Source organism: Puma concolor, chromosome B3 (assembly GCF_028749965.1).
Source record: "Puma concolor isolate L17-30 chromosome B3, mPumCon1.1.hap2, whole genome shotgun sequence".
Classification (NCBI taxonomy): Eukaryota; Metazoa; Chordata; class Mammalia; order Carnivora; family Felidae; genus Puma; species Puma concolor.
Window position 1 is genome coordinate 3,482,533 of NC_141672.1, and position 24,804 is coordinate 3,507,336.

General features: G+C 45.4%; 1 protein-coding gene across 2 annotated transcripts in view; it reads left to right on the forward strand.

Annotated features, from left to right (window-relative positions):
- The first annotated feature begins 705 nt into the window (after window positions 1–705).
- CDC42BPB (CDC42 binding protein kinase beta) overlaps window positions 706–24,804 on the forward strand; it is a 103,433-nt gene continuing 79,334 nt past the window's right edge. The window contains exon 1 of one of the 2 annotated variants that reach the window (XR_015251993.1): window positions 706–1,306. Coding sequence is in view for 1 of the 2 variants with exons in the window: in XM_086708750.1 (XP_086564876.1) it covers window positions 1,132–1,306 (175 nt within the window). In the remaining variant the exon portion in view is untranslated. The remainder of the gene's footprint in view (window positions 1,307–24,804) is intronic. The other variant, XM_086708750.1, reaches the window with a different exon arrangement.

Below are 24,804 nucleotides of genomic sequence, written 5' to 3' on the forward strand. Positions count from 1 at the left end.
CAAATGCACCCACAATCTCAGGGAAGCAGAGACTCTCCCGGGACACCCAGCCTGGAGACAGCCGGCCGCCTCCTACCCAAGTGTCAGGCTAAGACATTTGTTTGCGGTTGGGGTAGGCTGGACGGCGGAATCTGAAGTGGCCACTGCGGGGGCACCACGAATTCACGAGGTGCAGGGTGGCCCGCTGGGTCGCCGCTCTGCAGGGGCCTCCGCCCAGTCCGGGCCGCGCGGGCTCGCGTTCAAGTCAGGCAGGCCCCCGCTTTCCAGGGCCGCTCCGAGCCCGGCCGCGCCCAGGTTTTAAACCAGCGGGTCTCTCCGCCGAAGCCCCCTCCACCCCAGCAAGCAAGGGGTTTCCCCTTCGGGGCCCGAGACGCGCGCTTGCGCGAGCGCAGACCCCGCACACCCGGGACCCGTCCACGAAGCGCTGGCGCACGCCTCCCGGGCCCAGTCGGCGCACGCGCGGGCGCGCAATCTCGGCGGCGCACTGGCTCGGCGCTCGCCCCGCCCCCGCCGCCTGGCCTTCCCAGCATCCCGGCCGCCCTACGGCAAGCGGCGAGGTCCCATCCCGCCGGGAGCCGGAGCCGGGAGCCGGGAGCGCAGGGGCGGGGCGGCGCGCTGAGGTCAGCGCGGCGGCGGCCGGCCCCGCCGTGGTTGGCTGCGCCCGCGCTGGCCGCGCCCTGGTTGGCTGCGGGCCGCGGGGCTGGGCCGCCGGGTCGGGGCTGGGGTCGGGGCTCGGGCGCCGGCCGGGCTTGCGCTGCGCTCCGCTCCGCGGCGCTCCAGGTCGGCGGACGGCGGCGAAGGCGAGGAGGGCGCGGCCGCGGGCGGGGCTGAAGGGCGCGCGGCGGGCGGCAGGGCGAGGCGAGGGCGGGCCGCGGCGGGCGGGGCGGGCGGCGGCGCCGAGGGGAGGAGACCGGCCCATGGACCCGCGGGGCCCGGCGCCCCAGACGCTGCGCCGCCGGGACCGAGCCCAAGATGTCGGCCTAGGCCGGGGCGCGACGACGCGGACGGGGCGGCAACGAGGCGCCGCTGCTGCCGGGACTCGCGGCTACCGGGCCCCCGAGGGCTCGCCCTGACGGACTGGCCGAGCGGGCAGCGAGAGTCCGGCGCGTTGGGAGCGGGCCGCGCGGCACCATGTCGGCCAAGGTGCGGCTCAAGAAGCTGGAGCAGCTGCTCCTGGACGGGCCCTGGCGCAACGAGAGCGCCCTGAGTGTGGAGACGCTGCTCGACGTGCTCGTCTGTCTGTACACCGAGTGCAGCCACTCGGCCCTGCGGCGCGACAAGTATGTGGCCGAGTTCCTCGAGTGGGGTAAGTGCGCGCGGGGCTCCGGCCTGCCCTTCCGCCCCTCCGACCCCGGCCCGCTCCTCCTCCCCGCCCTCGGGCTTCCGCTCCGGCCTCTCCAAGCCCCCAGCCCCGCCGCCCCCTTCCTCTAAGGCCGCTCCTCGCGCCCTCGCCCCTCAGCGGCTGGCGATCCCCTCCCTGCCCTCCTCCTCGGCCCTGGCGCACCCGCGTTCGGCCGTCCCGCCCCCTCATCCTGCCCCTGGGAGCCACATCCTCCGTTCCCACCCCCACTCGCTCCCCGCCGCCGGCCATCGCCCGGGCCGCTTCCTAGATCCACCCTCCGAGTCTGGATATCATTTCCTGCAGCACTCCCCGGGAAATCCGCCCCCGCCCCTCGCTCTGGGGTCCGGAGTTGGCGTGGAGGCCCCCCCCTCCCCGCCTCCGCCCCCGCACGCCCTGCTGGCTTGCGGGGGCAGCCGCGCGTGATTTTTGCGTCTGCCTCCTACACCGCCCGGTGGGTGGGCCCCCCTACTCGCATGTGCATTTCCGGGGAGACCAATTCTAAGGGTGACAGCCAGCCTACACCCCCTTGACGTCCAGGGCCTGAACACCCTTTACTGTGGCACCTCCAAGGGAGTTTTCAGGTTAAAAGCCTTATTTTGCGAGAGCAAATGGATTTTTTTTTTCACGTTAATTGTGCTAGATTCTTGTAATATGTTGGGCGTAGCTGCAACTGTCAGTATACGGAAGACGTTTAAAAACTTTCTTCCTCAGATCTCTGCGTGCTTTCTGTAGTTTATTCAAGGATCTATAGGACTGTGATCATTGATCAAATAACGTACTTAGCTTTAGTAGGATAAACGTTCGATTAGGCCGTTTGACGATCATAAGAATCCCGAAGATAGCTACAAGCCTCAAGTAAAACCCTTTCACTTCCTCTCTAACGTGGACATCCTGTCAAGACCCTGAGACTCCCCTGGAACGACCTGGTAGGAAGATGCACAGTGCTCACGTTCAGGGCAGACCATGCAGACCCTCCCCTTGGGTCACTTGCGTCATTGGGTTGGGGCTGTGCAGTTTGAGCCGGTGATTTCTAATCTTTGGGCCCGACGAAGCTGATAGTTACGTGAAGAAACAAATGTGTTCTCAGGTGAGGCCTCCTACTCTGCCAGAATGGCGACTGGAATGTGGGGTTTTGTTTACTCACAGTACTCAAGTTGAGATATTCTCTAGACGGCTTCTGTGTTTTGCCCTATGGTGAAATGATGTTTTGTGAGAGCAGAGGCAGAAAGGAGGTCCAGAGCCCCAAGACAGCCCCTTATGCTTTATTTCGGTGGGGACCACCATTCTTGGTTATTTACAACATCAGTGAAATGAGAGTATTTACTTTCCGGGGTCCTTTGTCAGTGACCTGGTTTCCAACCAAATAACTCACTTTCACAGTCTGGCGCTTGGTACATTTGAGCCTTCTGAATATTGTATTTGCCTTGCCTTTCTGAGGCATTGGATCTTGACATCCAGACAGACCGACCGTCAGGTCGACTCGGTGCCGGCGTGTGAGTAAAAGTGGGACTGAAAGAAGGAAGCAGAGGGAGGGCAGTGCTGGTGGTACTGTGCGCTGCAGCTGGCCTCTGGCCTGCGAGCTGAGTAGCGCCCCTGTGGGGCTTCGTCTGAGAGCTGGACAGCCTATACATCTGGGGTTCTTGCGTAGTCTGCACACCACCCGACGGTACCAGCCCCTCCGAGAGCTGGTGGGCTTCGCACGAGCAGGCTCTTCTCAGCATGTGGGGAGGTCTTATGAGATTTGACCTTTCCAAATCTGGACAGAAGCTGTGTGCTAGAATTTAGAAATATTTTCAAAATTGGATTCTGGCTCTTTGGAAATTATGATTGCAAATAAGCTACGTCGTCCTAACAACTCAGCTTGCACAGAAGTGTAAAGCTTAAATTACAGGGAAGAAAAATGGTCTTAAGTTTAAGGTGGCATTTTAATGAGTTACTAATACTACTAAACACTACTTCTAGAATAGAAGTATTGAATTTCATGCACGTTAACATCATACACCATTGTAACTCTACACAGGTGCGTTACTGGTTAAGATTATGTGCAGTCATACTTTAGTGTACTTAGAACGCCTAGTAACTGCCTTTGGAAGGTGAAAAATGGTCCGTCAGGTGGAACTGTGGAGCCTTATTAGGCGCCCTGACTTCCAAGAGGAATTACTTCTCCTCTGGAAACAGATAGAAGCTATCCATCCGCCTGGGGGTTGTTGAGTCGTTGGAGTCACCCCCTGCATGATGTTTGAAACTTCCAGTGTGTGGAGTCCTGTCCTGCAGAGGGCCAGCCTCTGCCCACCTCCCAAATCTTGCTAGGTAGGTGTGTCGAATGACAATTAGGTAGAAATCTTGAAACTTAATGAAGAAACACAGCTTATTCAGCCCAGATTTTGACACTTAGGGAGGAATCTTTGGGGAAATTTGGAAAGTACAGGTATTCAAGTTTTTAAGGTTTTTTTAAAAATTTTTTTAAACATTTATTTCATTTTTGAGGGACAGAGAGAGAGAAGAGTGTGAGTGGACGAGGGGCAGAGAGAGAGAGAGAGAGGAGACACCGAATCCGAAGCAGGCGCCTGGCTCTGAGCTGTCAGCACAGAGCCCAGTGCGGGGCTGGAACCCACAAACCAGGAGATTACGACCCCAGTGGAAGTCAGACGCTTAACCGGCTGAGCCACCCAGGGACCCCTCAAGTTCTTAAGTTTTAAAAGCAGACTTCCTGGCTCTTATTTTCTTATTGCCACAGTGGTTGCACGGGACCAGAGTCCTCTTGGCCTTCATTGCAGGTCTTTAATTTTCCCTTGATTATGTTTATAGTTTGATTAGTTTTCCTCTCTGAAATCCTGGACCTTAATTTAAACTTGGAAATACCTTGCTTTGCCTGTGTATTTCTTTAAACTATATTTTAATGCAAATTGGATACCATTTAAAATAGAACACTATGAAGCACTTCGAAATTTCTACAAGTAAACAGCACAAACACGAGTAAAGGAGGTGAAGTTGTTATCTGTTAACTTTTATCTTTGTTATATAAAAATATTTTCACGTGTTAATTTTTTTTTTTCATGGCTTAAGTATAATGGCTCGTGTTGCAGCTAGATGAAGATGATGTTTGAAGTCCCCACCTGTTGGCATTGGCTGGACCACAGGGGCCTGTGCTCTGGCTCTCGTGTGGCCTGCAGACCAGGTGGGAAGCCTAGAGCCCACGTCTGGTGCAGGCACGCCCTGTGGGTGCACACCTCAGTGTGGGTTTCCCGATTTGTGGTCCGGGCCACCTTCCTTTACCCTGCCACTGTACTTCCTCTAAAGGAATAGAATTAATCTTTGCTAGCCCTCTTTAATTTCCTCGTTTGTGGCTTTTCTCGTTACGAATGCAGCAGTACCTTCCGAGAGCTCTCTGTCGTCCATGTGAATTCCTGTAGCTGTTGGCATGGGGTCCCCAGCCCCAGCTGTGAGTGGGATGGCTCTCCTCAAATTTTATACCAGTAGGCTTAACTGGTGGTGCTAAACATCTCAGTGTACATTTTAGTCTCACTGGTTTCTTCAGGTAGAATGTGCATCGCGTGGGAACGCCTTGAGAAGTAGGTCTCGTGAATAAGATCTGAATTCGAGGGAGTCAAACCCAAATGTTGGGTTTGCATAATAAAAATTAATGTGACTTGTAAGTAGCTATTTGAAACGCACGGTGTTTGACTACACGGCATGTGATGAGGCGGTTGAAACCATTAAACGTTAACAAGCCAGCCTTCCCTTTTTTTCTCCTAAAACCTCATCCACGAATTGGGTTTTGCGGTAAACAGCAGTGTCTGTTGTACATCTAGGCCTTAAATAAAAACACTGGAATTGGAGTGAATTGCTCTCAAACAGGATACCACTGCGTGAGCCCCTTGAGAAAGTTGATGATGTGCAGCCGATTGCTGGGCAAGCAGACAACTCAAGTGCACCTGAGGCAAAATAATCCCACTAGGACGGGCTTGCTGGGGTGGCTCCTCCTGCCTCTTCCCCCTTCCTGTCGCAGAGCCTGCTGCCCTCAGAAGTCTGCCGTGTGTGCTGACGTCTGTGATGCTGGATAAACACATGAGCAAACAGGGCTGTTAATTCCAAACTATATTAAGTACGGTGAAACCGTTGAGTGCTTTTCTTGGTAAAGAGACAAAAAGTATTTTTTGAGACTAATAAGGTAAAAGGATCTTGCTGGAAGAAACCAGATAGAGATTTTTACCTTTTTTTTTTTTTTAATCTAAAAGGAGAAAAAGTAAAATTAAAGAAATTTTGAAAGAGTTTTTTAAAAACCCACGAAAACTCTAATCACATCATCTAACAAATCCCCATAACATAACACCTTTTAGTCCCTGTCCCGAGTTTAGGTTTGATTCTTAGCTTCTTAGAACGGTCCAGAATGACAGTATGGTAAGGTTACCTTAAATTTGTGTGAAAAGCTCACACAAATACTCTCTTATCTCTTAGAGATGGATGAGAGGAAAATAACACTTTCCTTAGATTTAAAATCGGAAGTGTTTTGACCATCTGAATTATATATATACGGACTTAAAAATCTGCCAGAGACAACTATTTTTTTTGAGGACAGATGGATACTAACTATGAAATAAAGGTCGTACTTTACAGCATGATTTGAACAATCTGTGTTGTATATTAGGTTTTTGGTCAGTTTCACTGGTAGGTAACTGGCAACAAAATTGTTCTCAGATTAAAATTTTGCAAAAAGGATCAGTTGTATCATAAGAGACTTTGGGTTTTGTTATCTTTCGGAAAGAATTAGAAACTCGGAGAGAAATTGGAATCGAATCATGTTTCAGTCCAATCCTGTCTTTGTATTGGAGCTGCTTTGGAGACAGACGACCTTACTGTAAGGTTACTCCTAATGTCACTGGGACGCAGTGATTTCTCCAGCCTCCGCAGTCAGAGTCCTGGGTTCAAACACTGTTAGGGATTTGAGCGATCACCTGATCTGCCCTCCACCCCTGTCCCTGCTGCCCTTGGGTAACCGAGGCTCTTGACATTTTCCCTGATCATTTCAGAGCCAGCTTCTGGTGGGGGTTCTCTTCTCCACGGGACCACCATTAGCCTGGGACTGCCTCTCAGACACCTGCTTTGAAACCCCTATTTTATTGTAGCTTTCCCCTCGTTCCCATCAGCACCTGCCTCGCTGAAGCTCTCAAGTCCACAGAACCAAATGAATTCCTTTCTTGCTGTAGGATTTAACTCCCTCCACCAGGCATCCTAAAATCCTGCTGTTGGGATGCCCTGGGTGGTTCAGTCGGTTAAGCGTCCGACTTCCGCTCAGGTCATGATCTCGGAGTCCATGAGTTCAAGCCCTGTGTCGGGCTCTGTGCTGACAGCTCAGAACCTGGAACCTGCTTCGTATTCTGTGTCTCCCTCTCCCTGCCCCTCCCCCATCACACTCTGTCTCCCTCAAAAATAAACAAACATTAAAACAACAAAACAGAACAAAAAACCCGGCTGTTCATTCCATCATTCCCTCGTTTTAATACTTCATACTCTGTTAACGTTTAATAAATCAGGTAAAATTGACCAAGAAAGACCCATCTAACCTTAGTTGTAGAAGTTGAGATTGACGGCACTTCCGACCATAGTGTGGAGTGATTTTCTCCAAATATAACGTTACCTTTATTAAAGTAATGCATTTACTTAGTAACTCTGGGTTCGGACTTTCACAAGCAGCCACTTCCAGCCCCTCTGTTTCTGTTTAATAATCCCCTGTCTCAGATCACATTCAGCGGCCAGTGACAACCAAATAACGGCAACTGAACCCAAATCAGGGTGACTTGTATCTCGTGTGGAATTGGCCTGTGGGCAGTGCAGGGTAAGGCAGCAGCCCGTGCCAGGAAGTCTTCAGGGACCAGGGCCTTCTGCCCTCAGCCCAGCATCTTCATCCTAGGCAGTAGGTGCCGTGTTCCTGTGGGAGAGAGCAAGCATCTTGGATCTGGTTATTTAGCAATTCTTGCCTCCGATTCCATGCCTCTGTAAAGCGTGCTTGTACTGCTCACTTTCTGACTTCTCCGTTGACTTCTGTTGAGGGAAAGAAGGCTGTAGAACTTTTATATTCCTTCCCTCCCTGCCTGTCCCCTCTCTTCCTTTTTCCAAATATGGTTACATAAGAATTTCTGTTTAAGTTGGTAGTGTTTATGTTATCATTAGGCAAATAAATACCTTAACAACTGAGCCACATGGGGTGCAGTTAGTGCCCTGTCTTGACCGAGACGGAATTATTTCTGTGTTGATTGGAATGCATTATGTTTTCTCCCTTTAGCTTAGATGCCCATGTACAGTGCTCAGTACAGGCCCAGCTTTGTAACTGGAGCCCCTCGTCCCCCGCCTCGCCCCGCCTGTCACCTTCCACCCCTCAAAGCCTTTTGTTTTCCTCTTGTGTAGGCCCATTGCGCTCTGAGCCCACTGCTTAGCAGTATTCCTAGGACTTCTCTTCATTCCTTACGGGGACTTTTTTGGTGTCTTTCTGTTGAATTCCCCTTTCTGGATTTCATACCCTTTTCCTTTTGGTAGAGCTAGAAGAAGGGCTTCCCTGAGAAAAGGTTCATCAAGAGATCATTTTTTGAGACCTGAAAAGGTCTGCCTGAAAAGGCTTCTTCCTTACACGTGAATGACAGTCTGCCTGGCTATTGAATTCTAGGGTAGAAGTAATTTTTCCCCAGGAGTGTGAAAGCGTTTCTCCATTACTGTCCACCTTCTGCTGTTAGTAATGAGCAGCCCGACCCCATTGTGATCCCCCAGACTTTGTGTGACTTGTCTGGAAACTCTCGGTCTTCTTTTCACTAACCTTAGCTCTCCTTGGTGGGTCTTTCGGGTGGGGACACTGGGTCCTATGGCTCTGGAAGCTTTCCATACTGTCTCTTGATGGTTTCTTCTCTGATTTCTCCATTGTAGCCTTTGTGATCTCCTATTATTCAGGTGTTGGACCTTCTAGAGTGTGCTGCTAATTTCCTTTTCCTGCGTTTTTCCATTCATTTATCTGTTTGTTCTGATTTTTTGGGAAGAGGTCCTCAACTGTGTCTTCTAGTCCTTACATTGCTTTTATTTCTGCTGTGATATTTTTCACGTTTGCTCTCAGCATTCCTTTTTATAACATCCTGTTTTTGTTTCGTGAAAGCGATGCACTTTTTTTAAACATTTCTTTTTGTTCATTTTGTGTTGATTTCTGTGCACACGTAGGTGTTATGTCGACATTTTCTTCTCTTTCCTGCGTTGTCTCTTTCTTCTGAGTTTTCCTTCTCTTTTTGCTTTGCTCCTTGTCTTTGATGTCAGAACCTTTTCTCTGAATGTCTGCTGATCGTTGGCTGGGCTGTCTTTTCGTAATTGCGAGTGGACCGATTGAAAACTCCCCGTGTGCGTGGACAAACTTTGTGTGGAGTCTCACCATTAGGAGATAGGACAGGGGCCCACCAATTTGAGAGGTACTACCAGAAGTTGCTAATTTTTTCTCTGGACCTGTCAGTTCCCGCAGAGTGGTGTTTCTGGTCCTGTTTGGGCACTGGGGGGTATTGTGGATATGCCGGCTTTTGGGGAAGGTGGGATAAGGTGGAGAGTTGATGGGGAAGGGACAGAAGGAGTTCTGGGGTGTAGCTGCTGCTCCTATAGATTTGAAGCCAGTCCCGTTTTCTTTCTGTTACTGTTTGGACCCCCAGAGATCCCGGTGCTTCTAATCATTCCTGAGCCGCCTAACCCCTACCTCACATGCAATAACTTTTGGTTTTCTAGCTTTGCTAAATTAGTTACCACTTGGCCACTTTCTTTTCCCACTGTGCAAGATTACGTTAACATTTCTAGGCTGCTGTCATCTGTCATTCGTTCAACAAGTATTTTTTTAAGGACCTGAAAAGTGCCAGGCACTGCAGTGGTTAACGGAATACCTGTTCTCCTGGAGCTCATGTTATCCATGAAGCTGTGTCCCGTTGTAGTCATACGCTGTCATTCTACTAGGGTTTCCAGATGGCGTAAAGATAAGGTAGGTTTTCTGAAAGGTACCCTATTTTTCATTTCTGTATGAAGTCAGGATAGACTTGGATGTATTGGCATTTCTATTCCTATACTTACTCATTTATTAGAAAGCTTCTCCCCTAAGTAGAAGGAAGACATGGAAATGTGGGAGGGCAGGTTTTCCTCTAGGAACTGCATTCTAGTGGGACAGGGAGAGGAAGAGGGAAAAGGGATGTGAAGAAACGGGAGTTACATGATAGGGGTGCACTGAAAACAGAAAGAGGGGTGCCTGGAGAATGCTTATTCAGATTGCTGCTAACCGGCTACTCTAGGGTGGGCGCAGGGGTGAAGCCAGGAGGGACCTCTGGAGACCATAGCGTGGAGATGTTTGCAGTTGGGTGTTTGTGACTCGGGCCATGTGTGTAAACTTTGACCTTTCTTTTTTTTTTTTTTAAATTTTTTCAACATTTTTTATTTATTTTTGGGTCAGAGAGAGACAGAGCATGAGCGGGGGAGGGGCAGAGAGAGAGGGAGACACAGAATCGGAAACAGGCTCCAGGCTCTGAGCCATCAGCCCAGAGCCCGACGTGGGGCTCGAACTCACGGACCGCGAGATCGTGACCTGGCCGAAGTCGGACGCTTAACCGACTGCGCCACCCAGGCGCCCCTATCTTTGACCTTTCTTTAAGTGACACAGAGGTGATTCTGTTTAACTCCAAGTTCTTGGTCTGTAGGAAGATATCACCAATTTAAAATCAAGAGCAGAAGGAGAAATGTTCTTGCCACTCATAATTTTCTAAAAACATAAATAACAGAAATGAAATCCAAAGGTAAATAGACCTCCTTTACCGTGACACCCTAATTCCATTTTAAGGCTGTTGTACTTTACCCTTTTCCTGTGAAAGAATTAAACTGAAATCATTGGATTTCTCTCTTTTTGTTTAAAAAAAGTAAAATCAGGGAGTTGAATTTATTTTTCAACTTCTATATTAAGTATATTATAAAAATATATTTTTAACTGGAAATAGTATTATTTATTTATTTTTAATTTTTTTTTTTTTTTTTTTTTTAAAGTAGGCTCCATGCTCAAGGTGGGGCTTGAACTCATGACCCCAGGATCAGGAGTTGCATGCTCTACCGACTGAGCCAGCCAGGCACCCCTGGAAATAGTATTTCTGTTCTTCACTGTTGAGAAAGATGTTGATTTCATAATTAATGGGTATACAGCAATCCTTTAAAAATAATTTTGCAGCTCTGTCACAAATGGATTTGCTCCATTTTTTAACTCTAAGTATTTGAGATCAGATTGTTGAAAAGTCTGTAAGTGTATTAACAAACCACCTTTTTGATGTGCCTTTATTTTTTTTTAATGTTTATTTATTTATTTTGAGAGAGAGTGAGGGAGCAGGGGAGGGGCAGAGAGACAGGGAGAGAGAGAGAGAATCCTAATACCGGACTTGAACCTACCAACCATGAGATCATGACCTGAGCCAAAACCAAGAGTTGGATGCTTAACTGACTGAGCCCCCCAGGTGCCCCTCTGATGTACCTTTAAAGTTAATCTGGGAAAATGTCGATGAAACACTGCTTTCGGGTATGTGGGATATATTGTCTAATTAGCAGCAAATTGGGACATTACTGGGAGTGCTCTAGTCCCAGTTTCAGCAGTTAATTCAAGTGTCAGGGATGGCATTTTTATATTAGACTGTATCAGGACAAGAAGTGTTTCTGAAAACATCAGCATTATTATGGTTTTATGTAACCAAAGTTGATAAGCCTGGATATGTTTTCTTCTAGAAATATTTATTTTTTTAAAAAGCAAGGTTTGGGGGCGCCTGGGTGGCGCAGTCGGTTAAGCGTCCGACTTCAGCCAGGTCACGATCTCGCGGTCCGTGAGTTCGAGCCCCGCGTCGGGCTCTGGGCTGATGGCTCAGAGCCTGGAGCCTGTTTCGGATTCTGTGTCTCCCTCTCTCTCTGCCCCTCCCCCGTTCATGCTCTGTCTCTCTCTGTCCCAAAAATAAAAATAAACGTTGAAAAAAAAAATAAAAAAAAAATAAAAAGCAAGGTTTGCATTTTTGAAGTTTTGATAATCCTTGTGAAATAATATGTTAAGATGGTTACTGAAACAAAAGCTGCTGTCTATCAGCAATATGAGAGAAATTTAAATTACATAGCTGATTAAGCTTACTTTAGTTGGAAAGAAACATTTCTCTGCCTTTTACAATTAGCAGATGATTTATTTACTTTTTCTTTCTTTTTTTGGTAACAGCTTTATTGAGATATATATAATTCACATACATTTTACCTGTTTAAATGGTACAGTCCAGTAGACTATATTAATAGAGTTGTGCAATCATCTCTACTCTGTAATTGCAGACATTTTCATCACCTCTGAAAGAAGCCCTGTACTCTTTAGCTGTCACCCCACCTCCCTCCTTTCCACTGATCTCATCTCATTATATATTTACCTGTTATGGACATTTCATATAAAAATTTTTTTTTAATCATTGTTTATTTTTGAGAGAGTGAGAGAGAGACAGAGTGAGAGCAGGGGAGGAGCAGAGAGAGAGGGAGATACAGAATCCGAAGCAACTCCAGGCCCCGAGCTGTCAGCACAGAGCCCGACATGGGGCTCAAACCCATGAACCGTGAGATCATGACCTGAGCCGAAGTCGGATGCCCAACCGACTGAGCCACCCAAGCGCCCCCTGGACATTTCATATAAATGTAGTCTTACAGTATGTGGTCTTAAAAAATTTTTTTACTTATTTTGAGAGAGAGAGAGAACACGAGCAGGGGAGGGACAGAGAGAGGGAGAGAGAAAATCCCAAGCAGGCTCTGTGCTTTCAGAGATGTGTCTCAGTCTCATGCACTATCAGATCATGACATGAGCCAAAATCAAGAGTCAGAGGCTTAACCGACTGAGCCACCCAGGCGCCCCAATATGTGGTCTTTTGTGACTGATTCCTTTTACTTAGCATCATGTATTTCGGGGTGTCTCTGTATTTTGTTCCTTTCTGTTCCAGATAACATTCTGTGACACGGATAGTCCACTTGTTTATTCACTCAGCAGTTGGTGGATGTGTGGGTTGTTTCCACCTTTTGGCCGTTGTGAAGAATGCTGCTGTGAACATTAACGCACCAACTTTTGTGTGGACATACGTTTTTCATTTCCCTTGGGTGTATGCGTGGGAGTAGAATTGCTGGATCATTCGGTAACTCCGTGCTTAACATTTTGAGGAACTGCCGGATTGTTTTCCATAGAAGCATGTAAAGGTTCCAGTTTCTCCATATCCTTACCAACAATTGGTATTGTTTGTCTCTTAAATTCTAGTCGTCCTAGTTGGCATGAAGTGGTCTCTCATTTTAGTGCAAGTGAGCAAGGAGCAGAGCGAGAGAGAGAAGTGGGGTTCATCTGGGGCTTGTGATTTTTACCCGATGCGGGGCTCGAGCTCACCAGCTGTGAGATTGTGACCTGAGCTGAAGTCACAGGCTTAATGACTGAGCCACCCAGGCGCCCTCTCATTTTAGTTTTGATTTACTTTTTTCCTAAAGGCCAATGGTGTTGAGCATCCTTTCTTGTGTTTATTGGCCATTGCTATGGCTTCTTTGGAGAAGTATCTGTTCTTTTGTCCATTTTTAAATTGTGTTGTCTTTGTTGAGTTGTAAGAGTTCTTTATATATTCTGGATATTGAGCCTTTATCAAATGTATAATTTGCAAATAGTTTCCTTTATACTGTGGGTTGTCATTTCACATTCTTGATAGTTTCCTTTGAGGCACAGAAGTTTTTTTTTTTTTTTAATTTTTTAAAAATGTTTATTTATTTTTGAGAGACAGAGAGAGAGAGAGAGAGAGAGAGAGAGAGAGAGAGAGAGACAAAGCATGAGTGGGGGAGGAGCAGAGAGAGAGGGAGACACAGAATCCGAAGCAGGCTCCAGGCTCTGAGCTGTCAGCACACAGCCCATCACGGGGCTTGAACCCGCCAGCCGTGAGATCATGACCCAAACTGAAGTCGGACACCCAACCAGGACTGAGCCACCCAGGCGCCCCATGGCACAAAAGTTTTTAATTTTGATGAAGTTTAGTTTAACTTCCCTTTCGTTGCTTTTGGTGGCATAACCAAGAATCCATTGCCAAATCCAAGGTCACAAAGATTTATACCTGTGTTTTCTTCTAAGAGATTTGTAGCTTCAGATCTTACCTTTAGGTCTTTGATCCATTTTGAGTCAATTTTTGTATATGGTATGAGATAGGGGACCACATTCTTTCTCTCGCATGTTGGTGTCCTGTTTTCTCAGCACCATTTGTTGAAGAGTCTGTTCTTTCCCCCCATGGAATAGTCTTGTCTCCTTGTCACAATCATTTGATAAATGTATTGGTTTAATTCTGGGCTCTCAGTTGTGTCCTGTTGATATTTATGCCAATCCTTATGCCAGTACCAACTGTGTCTTGATTACTGTTGCTTTGTAGTAAGTTTTGAATTCAGGAAGTATGATGCCTCCAACTTTGTTCTTTTTCAAGATTGTTTTGACTCTTTTGGGTTCCTTGAATTTCCATTTGAATTTTAGCATCAACTTGTCAATTTCTACAAAGAAGCCATCTGGGATTCTGATAGGGATTGCGTCAAATCTGTAGATTAATTTGGGGAGTATTGCTGTTTTAACAATATAAGTCTTCTATCTATGAACATAATGTTTTTCCATTTATCTAGATCTTTTAAATTTTTTTTCAAAAATATTTTGTAGTTTTCATGGGGCATCTGGCTGGCTCAGTCAGAAGAGCATGCGGGTCTTGATCGCAGGGTCGTGAGTTCAAGTAGAGACTACTTAATAAATAAACTTAAAAAAATTTTTGTAGTTTTCAGAGTTTAACCTTTTCATATTGGTAAAATACATAAGAATAAAATTTTCCATTTTAACATTTTAAGTGTTTATTTGGTTGCATTAATTATATTCACAAAACAAAATATAAGGTTTGCACTTATTTTGTTAAATTATTCCTAAGTTTTTTTTAATGCTATCGTAAATGGAATTGTTTTCTTAATCTCATTTTCAGATTGTTCATTGTAAACGTATACAGATACAATTGAACTTTTTATATTGAGCCCATATCCTGCAAAATTGCTGAACTCATTTATTCTAATAGTTTTTAGTGGATTCCTTAGGATTTTTATACATAAAATCATGTCACTTGTGAATAGAGATAGTTTTGCTTCTTCCTTTCCAGGCTGGATGTTACTTCTTTCCGTTGCCTAATTGCCCTGGCTAGAACCTCCAGCACAATGTAGAATAGAAGTGGTAAGAGTGGAAATTCTTGACAAAACGTCTGAGTCTTCCTCCATTAAGTTTAGTTTTAGCTGTGAGGTGTTTTTTTTTTCTTTTAGGTTTATTTATTTTGAGAGAGAAAGAACACACACACACGCACGCACGCACGCACGCATGCATGGGGGAGGGGCAGAGAGGGAGAGAGACAATCCCAAGCAGGCTCTGTGCTATCAGTGCAGAGCCCGACATGAGGCTCAATCTCCCAAACCACGAGATCATGACCTGAGCCGAAATCAAGAGTCAGATGCTTACTTGCTTGAGCCACCCAGGGGCCCCAAACTGTGAGTTTTCATCAATGCCCTTTATCAGGTGGAGGAAGTTTCCTTCTATTCTAGTTCGTTGAGTGTTTTTTCCATAAAAGGGTGTTGGATTTTGTCAATTACTTTTTCTGGGTCCATTGAGATAATAAGGTGGCTTTTGTTTCTCATTCTGTTGATGTATAGTGTATTACATTAACTGATTTTTGTATGTTGAACCAACCTTATGTTCTTGGGATAAATTCCACTTGGTCATGGTGCATGATTGTTTTTCAGTGTTGGCTGGATTTGGTTTACTAGTAGTTTGTTGAGGATCTTTACGTGAATAATCAAAAGAAATACTGGTTTGCAGTTTTTTTCTTTCCTTGAATGTCTTTGGTTTTGCTATCAGGGTAGTACTGGCCTTATAGAATGAGTTAGGAAATATTCTCTCTTCAGTTTTGTTTTTGTTTTTGTTTTTTTTTTTTTTTGGTGAGAGTTTGTGAAAATTTTGTATTAATTCTTTAAATGTTTGATAGAATTCACCTGGAAATCTATCTGAGCTTTTCTTTGTGGTTAGTTTTTTGACTATTGGTTCAACCCCTGTACTTGGTATAGATCTATTCACACTTTCTCTTTCTTCGTGAGTCAGTTTGGTAATTTTTATCTTTTTCAGGAATTTGTCCATTTTATCTCGATTAAATTTGTTGGCATAGAGTCTGTTCATAGCATTTCTTAATCCTTTTATTTCTCTAAGATCTGTAGTAATGCCTCCTCTTTCATTTCAATTTTAGCAATTTGAGTCTTCTCTTTTTTCCTGGCCATCCTTAAAAATGGTTAAAATGGCAAGTTTCAGGTTTCACCAACAATAAAAAAGTAACTGCAAGTAAAAGTAATTTAGGTCCATCTATGCTGTTAGTTTTTTCTGCGCCCTGTACGGTATTTTATTCATGTATCACAGTTTATTCGTTCACTCTGGATGGCCATCTGGATTGGCCAGTTTTGGGGCTATTAATGAAGAGTTCTACTGGAAACTGCTTTGGTTTTTAAATTCCCCAGAGAGTTTCTTTGACTCCAATGCATCTATCATAAGTCAATTTTTCTTTAAAAATTCCTTTACGAACATTTTTTTAGTTACTTTTTGGTAACCTTGAACTCTAATAGTTTGTGGAGGGTGGTCATGGATGTTCCAAGTTACAGTTCTTTGTGATTTAGGATTGCCCCTGGTGCCAAGTATTAAAAATCTCAGAACATAAATCACAAAACTTATATTAGGCCAGTGCTATTATTATTTGAAATAGTTTTAAAACTATAAAAATAACATGTGTTCATGATTTAATAAATTGAAACAGTGCAGAATGGTATGCCATAGAAAGTAAAAGTCTTTCTCCTCCTAATTTATATAAGTTTTTAAAATTTACTTTTAAATTTTAGAGCATATTTTAGACTTCCCACTAAAATTGAATATTGATTTGAAAGGATTTTTAATATCAGAATATATTTCTATTCATAGTTTTAAAATTTTCATGAGAAATTAATGTTGAAATATGGTAATTACATATATCAAGAAGGTTGTGAGTTTTGTCTTAGATAGGCTTAGTTTTTATTGTTTATATTAATATATATAACGCTAGTGAATCATTCATGCATTCCCAGGATGGAGTAAAGTACACTTAGCCATGGCGTTTTTTTTTTTTTTTCCCATAACTGCACAGCCGAACCTGTCGTGTTCATGTTTTATTAGTTTTAAATTTGTATTCCCAGCTGTAAGGGGGGGAATCTGTAGTTGGTGGACTCATGTATAAAATAACTTAATTGCTTTCATTTTCTTTTATCTGTGACATCATTTTTAAATTAATTTTCACTAAAGAGTTAATTAGGGGAATTACCAGTTTTATGTTGTCAAAGCTTATGGCATTTATGTCCTGTTCTGTGACTATAATGAAGTCTTCCTTGTTTTGTCTAAGTTGGTTCTAAGAATTGGAAGCTAATAAATGGCATTTACACTACAGGCATACCTTATTTTATTGCACTTCACTTTATTACGCTTCACAGATACTGCATTTTTTACAAATTGAAGGTTCGTGGCAGCCCTGTGTCAAAACTAGTCCGTCAGCACCATTTTGTTACAGCATTTGCTCACTTCATGCCTCTGTCACATTTTGCTAATTCCTGCAGTATTTCAAACTTTTTCATGATTATTGTATTTGAGTTACTGCAGTTGCATGGTAAAACTTTAATGGATGAGGAGTTGCTTCTGATGGGTGAGCAAAGAACGTGGAACGTGGACTCTTGAGATGGAATCTGTTGCTGGTGGAGATGCCACGAAGATTGTTGACATGACAACAGAGGACGTAGCCGATCACATAAACTTAGCATGATGACGTGGCTGCAGGGTTTGAGAGGCCGGGCTCCCATTTTCAAAGAAGTTCTACTGTGGGCCAAATGCTATCGGAGACCATCACAGGCTACAGAGAAGTTGTTCGTGACCGAGAGTCCATCCCTGTGGCAGACTTCATTGTTGTCTTGTTTTCAGAAGTCCCCACGGCCTCCCCAGCCTCCACCCATCGCCTGCCAGGTCAGCAGCCAGTACCATCGAGGCAGGCCCTCCACCAGCAAAAAGTTGACTGACTGAGAGCTCAGATGACGGTTAGCGTTTTTTTAGCAACAGAGTATTTTTAAATTGAGGTATAAACACTGACTTTTGAGACATAATGCTATTGTACATTTAACAGACTACGGTACAGTATAAACGTAACTTTTACATGTACTGGGAAACCAAAAAGTTCATTTGATTCCTTTATTGCAATATTCACTTTATTGTGTTAGTCTGGATACCTGCAGTATCTCCGAGGTACACCTGTAATTATGGTTATGTAACTTTTATTCACTGTGAAACTGAGTTGTGTGACTGGACCCAGAGAGAAAGTGCCTATCTGTGCCTTGAGCAGGAGAATCTAACTTCCTTTGCTGCTGCTGAGTCATATTCTACGATTGTTTATGTTCACCATCACTCTTTATTGGATTCTTTTTTTTTGGTGATTTGCTAGAGACTTTCCATGGTGAGGAAAGGATACGTGTGTTATACATAGATGCTCAGTATAGTATGTGCATGTAACATTTTTCTCCCACGTAAGGATCGGGGTGGTGATCTTTCCAAATTATCGAATGTCTAAAAATGTCTTACTGTCTCCTCATTTTATTGGTGGTCTGCCTGAGTATGGAATTCTAGGTTCACAGCGTCTCCCTCTTGAAGAAGACACCGTGTTGTTACCGTGATGAGGTGTTCTGTGGTGGGTGGCTGTGATTTCATCTCTTTTTGAGGCCACTAATTAGAATGTTTTAAAGCTGTCTTCTCTGATTTATCTGTTTCTTGTGGAGTCAGTGCTTTGTTCATCTTGGAACTTTTCCTTTAAATACAGGTAGTCCTTGGATATCCGTTTGTCGTGGATTTTTCCCTAAAAATAATACAGAATTATTAGTCCCTATTGAATGGTGATATTTTTGAGTACTGCTAGATCCTTGGTTGATCAGATTTTGTATTTTTTCTTCTCCAGTAGCATTTTTATCACGATTGGTTTGTAATATAACTTCATTGAATACTAAGACTAAAACCTCAAAACACTTCCGCCATTCTCAGTTAATATCCACTCCATAGCACCACCCACATCCATTCTCTTACGGTTTATTTTTCCCCTGCCACCCCAATTCTTGTTGATTGTATTGCAGATTTAATGATGCTGAAAATACTACATTTATTATCTGAGAAGAATATTTTCCGGTAATGAGCTGTAAGTGTTTTTAAAAATAAAGGTTGGGGGCCCCTGGGTGGCTCAGTTGGTTAGGCGTCCGACTTCGGCTCAGGTCATGATCTCGCGGTCCGTGAGTTCGAGCCCCGCGTCGGGCTCTGTGCTGACAGATCAGAGCCTGGAGCCTGCTTCGGATTCTGTGTCTCCCTCTCTCCTGACCCTCCCCCACTTGCACCCTGTCTCTTCCTGTCTCTAAAAAATGAATAAACATTTTAAAAATTTAAAAAAAAATAAAGGTTGGTGTGGAGAAATAAACCTTTTTCATTTTGCACGAAGTGTCCTCTAGTGGCGCCATTGGGGCGGAGTCTGTAGGTCAACACTTAGCAATAGGAGGATCTCAATAGGCCTTTTGAAAGCAGAGTCCAAAGTATTGCTGTGCAGTGTGGGTCAGGTTCAGGGTGAGCATCTGTTATGCTCAGTACTGAGAGCATTAGTCACGTCAGCTTTGCAGAGTTGGTACAAAATTTTTACCAGCTCGTAAAACTGTTTTACGACCAGAAGGAATGCCAGCAATAAAACAAACGAACTCCTAACAAATCAACTGGGCACGTAGCAATTTTCAAGTTCGGATATGCTTCCAGTGAGGAAAACTCCCGTGTCGTTGGTGACGAGCTTGTAGTGGTTTGGATTCGGTCATTCTGATTTGAGTATTTGTAAATGGAGACTAATTTTTCACAAATGTCTAGCCTGATATCCCACGTCAAGCCTTTGACTGTACTCTGTTTAGATACCACGAAATACTGGATGACCCCTGTATGAAAATGTCACTCCTTTTTTGGAGTGGCTTGAATTTTTCATATGTTGATTGGTTGATTATTTGTTTATTTGTTTGTTTGTTTATTATTGAGAGAGAGAGAGAGGATGAACAGTTGGGGAGAGGCAGAGAGAGAGGGAGACACAGAACCTGAAGCAGGCTCCAGGCCCTGAGCTGTCAGCACAGAGCCCGACGCGGGGCTTGAACTCAACAACAGTGAGAGCGTGACCTGAGCCGACATCGGACACTTCACCTGCTGAGCCACCCAGGCGCCCCTCATGTGTTGATCTTCTTTATTTTCGTGATCAGTGTTCATAAAAGTGGTAGCAGTTGGCAGTATTTCCTACTCCGAATTTAAACTTCTTTTATTATGGGAAATTTCAGGCATAAAGAAGTAGACACTGGGATGATGAACCCCAGTTGAATCACCTGTCAAATCCTGGCCAGTCTACTTCATTTTTATCCCCCTGTTCCCCAAAAGGATTATTTTGAGGCAAATGCAAGACATTTGTGGTTTTAGTTGTAAATGCTCCTGTATATACTTTAAGAAGATAAAGACTTTCTTTAAAAACATAGCCATAATGACATTATGACATTGAAAAACTAACAGCAAAGTTCTCAGTGTCGTGCAATATTCAGTCATGGTTTATTTATTTACTTTACTTAAAAAAAAAAAAATTTAGTTTTGAGAGGGAGAGAACATGCGAGTGGAGGAAGGGCGGAGAGGGAGAGAGAGAGTCCCAAGCGGTCTCTGTGCTGTCAGCCCAGAGCCCATCACGGGGCTTAACTCACGAACCCGTGAGATCATGACCTGAGGCCAAATCAAGTGTTGAGCCACCTGGGTGCCCCTCAGTCATGGTTTAAATTTCCTTTTTGGTGGTGTATTCAGTTGTTTTACAGGAGCTCAAGCCAAGTCTGCATGCAGGTGTTTGGGCTGCGCTCATCCTAAATCTTTTGCCCTGGAGGCTCCACCTCCCTCCCCACCCCCCTTTTCAGTTCCTTTGTTGAAGGAACCCGGCCAATTTGCCCTGTCCTGCTTGCACCATTTTAACTTAGTTCCAGTGTTTTCCTTACTGGACAAATACAGCTTTTGACAAATCATTATCATACTGTTGGTCCAGTATATTTTGTGGGAAATAGAGCTATTTGGGGTTTATAAATTGTTGTAAAAAATGTGATATTTCTTATTTTATTTGAAGTGTTTTTTGTTTTGTTTTTGTTTTTTACTGTTGTGAAGTACGTTTTTCATCAGTGGCTGACGTGGCTGTGATCCTGAGTGTGAGCCGGGTGTTGGGTTAGCCGTGACTGAGGTTGGTGGTTAATGTTCCCAGTGGTGATGCAGGGGCTGGGGTGGGGCGGTGGGGTGGCAGGGTGGGCATCGATGGCCTCTCTTCTCAGCCTTGTGGACGTTCTTGTGGACTCCTGAGTGTGGCTGCAGGGATGCCTCTCCTCCCCCAGCCTGCAGGTCTGATTCCCCTCCCCCAGTGTTTCCCCCGTAGGGCATCTTAATGAACCCCAAGTATTTAAAGGGTTGATTTATGTTTAGCTAAAATCCTTCCCTTTTCCCCATACTTTACATCGACTTGTTCAGTTTTTTCCTATTAGTTTCTTTTTTTTTTTTTAAGTTTATTTATTTTGAGAGAGAGCATGCGTGCCTGCATGAGCACGATGGGGGGGGGAGGGGCAGAGAGCGAGGGAGAGAGAGAATCCTAAGCACGTAGTCTGATTCAGGGCTCCATTTCAGGAACTGTGAGATCATGACCTGAGCCGAAACCAAGAGTTGGATGCTTAACCGACTGAGCCACCCAGAGGCCCTTTTCCTATTAGTTTCTTACAACGCTTTATATTAGGGAAATTAACCCCTTTTCTTATATATGTTTTTCTTTGCCTTTTGTGAGCACTTGCCCGTGTTTTGTTCTGAGTTTATGACTACAAGGTGAAGTATAGGGTGCTGGGGTCTGAGCTCTCAAGTGCTGTCCTCCTTTCTAGCTGTATGTCTCCCCTTCTTGGGATGGGTGTCCCCCTACTTCCTGTGCTGGAGAGAATGCTGCGTGGCTCTGGGGTGGCAAGGCAGGGCCTTTGGTTTTCATGGAGTCTGGGTGTGTGAGAACCTCCAGGAGCACGCGGTTCCCCATCCCCAGGGGTGGCATGTGTCTGGCTGGAGTGCCTCCGGGTTGGGGAGAGGGGCACCTCCAGTGCCTGGGGGTTCAGGGTAGTGAACAGGGACCTGCGTGCAGGATGTGGGTGAGTGGGCCCCGGGGATGCAGTGGTCGGGGGTGGTGAGAGCGAGGACTCTGAACCGTCATCTCAGGCGCTCTGGTTCTGTAACTGAACTTGTGAAAAGTTAGCTCCCTGTACTGGGCGTCTGTGGGTGATGCTGTGCTCTTACTGGTCCCTGCAGTCCAGCTCTCAGAGACCTGGTGGGGTGGGCTGTCCAAAAAACACCTGTAGTGTGGCTGAGCAGGGCTGTGCTGGTGGCGGCGGGGGGGGGGGGGGGGGGGGGGGGGAGCAGCGGCCAGGCGAGCGCCGAGGCCAGGCGCTGAGTGCAGGTGTGGGTACGTATTCAGTTCGCCCAGAAGCACCAGAGATTCTGGAAAAGTGTGGTTGTGATCAGATATTGTAGTAGAATTCACTTTCACTGAAGGACTGGTTTAAGGAGAATGCAGTTTTGACCAATCCTTTATCATGCAGATGCAGACTGCACAAAGCCAGGCATCCTTTTTTGAAGTGTTAAACTTTTGCCAGCTTTCCAATAAAGTTTTACTGATTTACAGAAAGCTTCTGTCATTTGCCTTGTTTTTAGTGTGTTTCATCTCTGGCTTACCAGAGGCTTACCAAAGGCCACATGGAACCAGAGTAATTCTTTAAAAAGTCTTGGATAAAAGCAGCTTTCTTCCTATTTATTAATTCTGGGGACAGTGAGTTAAAAGATTCAGGAGGACATCTACCCTTTCTTCTCTACTAAGTGTCTCGATTATAGTCCTATGTGTCTTATTTCTTTTATGCCCTCATTTTTATATTACTGAAAAAGTATCAAGCACAGAGGGTTTGTTTTTTATTTTATTTTGACGCTTATTTATTTTTGAGAGACAGAGATAGAGCAGAAGTGGGGGAGGGGCAGAGAGAGAGGGAGACACAGAATCCGAAGCAGGCTCCAGGCTCTGAGCTGGTAGCACAGAGTCTGACATGGGGCTCGAACTCATGAACCGTGAGATCATGACCTGAGCCGAAGTCAGGCACTTAACCAACTGAGCCACCCAGGCTCCCCTTGTTTTCTTATTTTAAAAATGTATCTTAGAAATGCTTGGGTTCAGTTGGATAATGTGACATACCATGTAATGTAGGTAGTGTGGCATCCAGCCTGACAGATGTAATTGTTGATGTTTAATTAGCATTTAAATTTTTTTTTTTAACGTTTATTTATTTTTGAAACAGCGAGAGACAGAGCATGAACGGGGGAGGGGCAGAGAGAGAGGGAGACACAGAACTGGAAGCAGGCTCCAGGCTCTGAGCCATCAGCCCAGAGCCCGACGTGGGGCTCGAACTCACAGTCCGTGAGATCGTGACCTGAGGTGAAGTCGGATGCTCAACCGACTGAGCCACCCAGGTGCCCCTAAATTTTTTTTTTTTTTAACATTTATTTATTTTTGAGACAGAGAGAGACAGAGCATGAACGGGGGAGGGTCAGAGAGAGAGGGAGACACAGAATCTGAAACAGGCTCCAGGCTCTGAGCAGTGAGCACAGAGCCCGACGCAGGGCTCGAACCCACAGACTGAGATCATGACCTGAGCTGAAGTCGGACGCTTAACCGACTGAGCCACCCAGGCGCCCCCAAGTAATTAGCATTTAAAACAAGGGAAGCCATTTTTATCACATCTAAAGTATTACTGTCCAAACTGTTCAAACAATTTTTATAAGCCCCTTTTTAGGGGAAAAAACCCCCACACAAGCAGGTTCTTCTACACGTTTAGAAGCATTTTGATGAAGCACTGTTTCCACCTTAGCCTTGTTGCCTTGGTCAAGGGCTTTGGAACAATGTGCCTGGAGCACCCGGAAGCATGAGCTTTGAGACTACAGTGGGTGACAGCTGGTGGAAGGTGGTAGCTGGCCCTGGAATAGGGGGTGAGGCTAGGCAGAGAAGCTGGCCTTTCTTCATGGCTCCTTTCTGGAAGGAAACAGGGTATCACTTTGTTTTTAATGGTTTTTTTTCTTTGTCTTTTTGAGACAGAGAGAGCGAGCGAGCACAGGAGGGGCAGAGACAGAGGGAGACATGGAATCCGAAGCAGGCTTCAGACTCTGAGCTGTCAGCACAGAGCCTGATGCGGGACTCGAACTCATGAACCATGAGATCATGACCTGAACCCGAGTCGGGCGCTTAACCAACTGAGCCACCCAGGCGCCCCAGGGTATCACTCTTGAGAGCAGCCTGCTGGGTTCTTTCCCCTGGTTCAGAAGCAGTGGCCTGGAAAGTCAGCGAACTGCTTACTGGAATTGCTGGATGCGTTGCCCTTTTGAATCTTCCTTGCCTGCTTGTTTTCATGTCTGGCCACTGGAAACTGAGGACCAGGTTCTAGAAGATTCATGTAATTTTTGTAGAGACAGTCTTTTCCCTTCCAGAGACTTCTATTCCTCATATAAAAATACAGAGCTAGTGGCTAAAGAAAGTAAAATCTAGAATGGATTTTAGGTAAAGGGAAGATTACCTGTAAAAAGGATTACTCTTAACCTTTTTTTTTTTTTTTTCCCTTTACACCATAGTATTCCTGGTATATTGACCATTCAGTTCAGAGTGATCAGTGATTGCCACGTGGACTTGGATCGTTGAATATTTAGCTCTGGGTGGCTGTTGTGGACATTGGAGAAAATGGTTTTTATACAGAAGGTTTACAAGCTTACGTAGGACTCTTCTGGTCTCAGGATGTATGCTAGAATTTTTTAAAAAACATATCTCTGGCATTAATTTGTTTTTCTAGTGTTTTCCAGTCCAGTGAATTTAAATACGGTCCTTTAAAACAAGAATTCCATATATAGTACTCAGATGAAAGAGTGCTCCGTATGTAAAGGTCATGAGCATGCAGCTTTAAGGAAGGGCTTAGATGACGTCGGAGGAGGGTGGGGCTGGGAGGTCAGGGGTTCTTACTCCGTATCCTTAGGGCCAGGCAGGGAGTGTCCCTTCCGCCAAGTGCTGGTGAAAGCAAGTGATGGCGACAGGGGCGGGAAGGACCGGAGCAAATGGTAGGCAGCACGTAGCGGTGGTTTCCGGGCAAGGCCCCGAAGAGGGAAGGCCTGTGTCCTGGGAGAGCCCCAGAGGTGTGGGGTGAGGGACCAGGTGCTGTCTGCCTGAGCACAGGCTAACACCTGGGGCTGCTGG